General features: G+C 35.3%; 1 protein-coding gene across 1 annotated transcript in view; it reads right to left on the bottom strand.

Moving 5' to 3' along the window:
- Positions 1-4,923, bottom strand: part of LOC106467816 (lysyl oxidase homolog 3A-like) — a 24,118-nt gene extending 19,195 nt beyond the window's left edge. Inside the window, exon 1 of the mRNA XM_013928194.2 lies at positions 4,390-4,923. Within this exon, the coding sequence (XP_013783648.2) occupies positions 4,390-4,762 (373 nt within the window). The 5' untranslated portion in view covers positions 4,763-4,923. The remainder of the gene's footprint in view (positions 1-4,389) is intronic.
- Between the last annotated feature and the right edge of the window lie 315 nt (positions 4,924-5,238).

The raw sequence follows: 5,238 nt of genomic DNA, 5'->3' as shown, positions 1-5,238 counted from the left end.
AGTTCCGTACTAAGTTCCGACTAAGTTGGCTTTTCACTAAGGCCCGTTATTGTTACCATAGGTTACAAGTGGCTTTTCACAAGGTCCCGTTATTGTTAGCATAGGTCACAAGTGGCTTTTCACAAGGTCCCGTTATTGTTACCATAGGTTACAAGTAGCTTTTCACAAGGTCCCGTTACAGTTACCATAGGTCACAAGTGGCCTTGCACAAGATCCCGTTACAGTTACCATAAGTCACAAGTGGCTTTTCACAAGGTCCCGTTACAGTTACCATAGGTCACAAGTGGCCTTGCACAAGATCCTGTTATTATGTTCCATTATGGTTACCACAGATTAAAAGTGGTCTTGCACACGATACTGTTACTCTGTTCCATTATGGTTACCACAGGTTATAAGTGGCCTTTCAGAAGGTCCTATTACTCTGTTTCGTTATGGTTAACACAGGGTACAAGTGGCCTTGCACAAGGTCCTGTTATTCTGTTCCGTTATGGTTACCACAAATTACAGGTGGTCTTGCACGAGGTCCTGTTACTCTGTTCCGTTATTATTATTACCACAGGTTAAAAGTGGCCTCTCATTAGGTCTGTTCCGTTATGGTTACCATATGCTACGAATGGCATTGCACAAAGTTCTGTTACTGTGTTCCGTTATAGTTAACACAGGTTGCTAGTGATTTTGCACGAAGTCTGTTCCATTATGTTTACCACAGATTACAGAAGAGCTTGCACAAGATCCTCTAACTGTATTCCGTTATGATTACCACAAATTAAAGGGGTCTTGCAGAAGGTCTTGTTATTTTGTTCCGACATAGTTACCACAGGCTACAAGTGGTCTTGCACGAGGTCCTTTTATTCTATTCCATTATAGTTACCACAGCTTAGAAATGATCGTGGACAACCTCTGTTTCTTTATGGTTACCCCAGGTTACAAGTGGCCTTGCACAAGGTCTTATTACTCTATTCCGTTATGGTTACCGCAAATTAAAGGGTCTTGTAGAAGGTCTTGTTACTCTGTTCCGATATAGTTACCACAGGTTACAAGTGGCCTTGCACTAAGTCTTATTACTCTGTTCCTTTATGGTTACCACAGGGTACAAGTGGTCTTGCACAAGATACTGTTACTGTGTTCCGTTATAGTTACCCAAGGTTACAGGTGGTTTTGTCCAAGGTCCAGTTACTCTGTTTCGTTATGGTTACCACAGGTTAGAAGTGACCTTGCATAAGGTTTGTTCCATTATGGTTACAACAGGTTTCAGGTAGCCTTGCACATTGTCTTGTTAAACTATGTGTCATCCCCGTAAATGCACAACAACGTTATCACTTCTTGACTAGACTTTACCAAGAAAAATCAGAAAATGAGGTTTCATCCGGTTACTTAATTGTTAAATGACAATATAATTTTATACTATCATTTGTTTGTGCATAAAGTTACACAATAGGCAGTCTTTGCTGTACTCACCGCAGGTATCAAACAATGATTTTATTACTAACATCTGAATTACAGTTAGTTTCAAAACATTTTTGTATATTGTTTTACTAATTGATTTGTATTTTTTGTACATTTATTAGGTTCTGTTTTCTTTGCGTGACTTTCTTTAATAAAATAAATCATCTTTGCAAGCATTTCCTTGTAGTTATTATTGAACGAAGAAGTCGTCTCAAAGCTCCTTATAACATAAATAAAACTGAATATTTTGTTGTATTTTAAGTTATTAGTCAAACTAAAGTAGAAGTTGCTTATTATGAGCTCTACAGCCAACAACCTTTCCGATAATTGGTTATTTACTAGGATCATTCTTGAGGACGTTGTTTTCATTATGACATTTAACTTCCAAAACCAATAAAATAACTACCATGACAAAATATGGACAGGTGGTTGGATGACTGGTTATTTACCAAGATCATTCTTGAAGACGTTGTTGTCATTATGACATTTAACTTCCAAAACCAATAAAATAACTACCATGACAAAATATGGACAGGTGGTTGGATGACTGGTTATTTACCAGGATCATTCTTGAGGACGTTGTTGTCATTATGACATTTAACTTCCAAAACCAATAAAGCAACTACCATGACAAAATATGGACAGGTGGTTGGATGACTGGTTATTTACCAGGATATTTTGTCATGGTAGTTATTTTATTGGTTTTGGAAGTTAAATGTCATAATGACAACAACGTCCTCAAGAATGATGAACAGGTGGTTGGATGACTGGTTATTTACCAGGATCATTCTTGAGAACGTTGTTGTCATTATGACATTTAACTTCCAAAACCAATTAAATAACTACCATGACAAAATATGGACAGGTGGTTGGATGACTGGTTATTTACCAGAACCAGTATAAAGAACATTCTTGTCAAAAATATGACTAAAATGTTATTACCAATAAAAAATTGTGACCAGAGTTGTACAATCAGTATAAAAATATGAGCAAAATGGTACAACCAATATAAGTCTGGTCACAATGGTATTACTAGTATAAAAGTCTAACCAAAATGCAATTACCAATATAAAAGTGCAACCAAATGGTACAACGGTTATAAAAGTCAAAGTTAAATGGTATTACGAATACAAAAGCGTGACCAAAATGGTATTACCAATAAAACAAAGTCTTACCATAATGGTATTACAACATCGAAGTTACCAAAATTGTCCAATTAATATAAAAACATAATGCAAAACTAGTAAACAGGCAACAAAACAGTATACGTTCATCGTCGTTGAAATGTATTAGTTTTTCTGCAACATAAAAATCCAAGGCTTGACTCCATGTAACAAAGAAGCTTTTAAATGTTCGAAGTTTCTACTAAGCAAATATATAATTAATTGTTCTGTACAGAGTTTGATGATATCGGTAATAAATGTGATTTCAAAACGTGAGATTTATTTATTAGAATAGAAAAGCCGCGAGTGGAAATTTGAAAAACAGCCCTAACAGAATCCTCTTTTATTAAAATGATTAATATGATTTGTGAAAAACTGTCATTCTCTTCCCATCATAAAGCCACGAGATGTCGCTGTTTTCCCTCTGGATCCTGGTATCTTGACAACAGCCTTTGTTAGTAAGCGCCACTGCTTGTTGGATGTCGTAGGGTCAGTTAACGAGTTTTGCACTTTAGAAATACAGTAGCAACTGTTTATAAACAGAATTCTTTAGCCCAATATCTGAAACACAATTTTCAGACAGTTCAGTATCAATCTATATGGTATTTCATATATACAGTTTTCTGTATCTAATATCATAGAGGAGAAAACTGTCATACATTTCAAGAAATTTGATTCTAGTTTATAATAATAACAAACTTCACAGACATGCGCCTATTCTTATCTACTTTTCTGTGTAATTAACTCGATAACTTGATAACAAACAAAGACTACATTAAGGAATACAATGTTTAACTATGTGTGCATTAATCCTTACTATAAGCATATACTACATTGAATAATACGGAATGTATTTATGTATACACTGATTCTTACTATAAGTACATACTACATTGAATAATACGGAATGTATTTATGTATACACTGATTCTTACTATAAGCATATACTACATTGAATAATACGGAATGTATTTATGTATACACTGATTCTTACTATAAGCATATACTACATTGAATAATACGGAATGTATTTATGTATACACTGATTCTTACTATAAGCATATACTACAATGAATAATACGGAATGTATTTATGTATACACTGATTCTTACTATAAGTACATACTACATTGAGGAATCCAGAATATATCTAGTGATATATATATATATATATACATTTTTCTAACAGATCTCGATGTGATCCAATCAAGTTTTACATCCAGGCTGTCGATCGCCCTCTAGCGGTAACTATACCCACCAAATTTGAATATGAGTTTTGTAAACTCGAAGTTTATTCATTGTTCAAATCCTTTTGACTCTCTGGAAACACGAGTGCAGTTTAGATAAATAATGACAGAGATCCGCATTTTAACTCAAGAATGTGTTTCCTAAAAATAACATTTGTCATTAGTAAGTGTATTTATAATTCGAATCAATCCATTCTGGAACACCACTGGTCTCTTTGTGTTATTGTTTTTCCAATTACTTTCATGAAGAATACTGATTATACATATATATATATTACACATTATGTATGTTTTATAAGGTTTATTTTGCATTGTTAGCTTAATATATGAATTTATATCTAACTTAAATTTCTTACAATGACCGAACCTTCCAGATATTATTGTGATTACGTCCAAAAATGTCACTAACCGCAAGGGTAATTTTTGATTGCAACTTAAGAATACTCTTATTAAAATAATCAATTTTAAGTAATTTGGTCATGGTTTGGTGCTACGTTTTATGAACTGAGTCTCTATTGAAAAATATGAACTTACATGAAGCACGTCCAAAAAGAGAGTCCCCGGTAGGGGTCTCCGCTGCAGAGTAACCTAGCAAACGACAGACAATATTCGCTTCCCTTTGATCCCATTCGTCATCACATATAGATCCCCAGCGGCCAACATGGTATATCTGCACGTTTCCTTGATTCGCTCTATGTCCTCCAATCAGGCGAATCGCACCTTCTGGTATTGCACGGGGACGCCGCCGAAGAACCATTCGTCGAGCGGGAGACAAGTAGCTTCGATGATGGAAATATCGATACCATTGTCCATCTACTGAAGCGATCAGAAAGATCGTGACCACAAACCAAAACGTTGTAAGAAATATTACACGCCGAAGAAACACGTTGTATAAAGAATTAGTCATTGTAACCGACTCTTTCCTATTGAATTCAACTAGATGACATAGCAAAACTTCTGGTGTTTTGCGAACAGTCTCTTGGAAGACAAGGTCACTGATTAAGCTGCCGTAGCAGCGCGTGCTTTATACTTCAGATATTGGGAGGGGGGTGAATTCCAACTAAGGGGTTAATATATTAGTCGCTGCTTCCTAAATTCCTTTTAGAGATTGTCAGATGATTCCTTAAATTGTGATGCTGACTTAAACCTAGTAACAACCAAAACACGTGGCCTTCCATTATGATTTTATTATACTTGCTCATTGCCACGCCTTCTCTAATTCCTTGTCCAATGAACAGCCGCTTGATGCCGGATATTTATCAGAAGATATTGTTCGTGTGCCCGATACGAATGCTTGTTGTTTTTTACCGTCGTATTTTTTAATTTTATTTATTTACAGCTACGTTAACAGCAACTGTTTAATCTTTAGCATCAGCTGCTATT

Source organism: Limulus polyphemus, unplaced genomic scaffold (genome assembly GCF_000517525.1).
Source record: "Limulus polyphemus unplaced genomic scaffold, Limulus_polyphemus-2.1.2 Scaffold2752, whole genome shotgun sequence".
In the NCBI taxonomy this organism is placed as follows: Eukaryota; Metazoa; Arthropoda; class Merostomata; order Xiphosura; family Limulidae; genus Limulus; species Limulus polyphemus.
The sequence above is the reverse complement of the archived record's forward strand: the minus strand, read 5'-3'. Positions and strand labels throughout refer to the sequence as shown.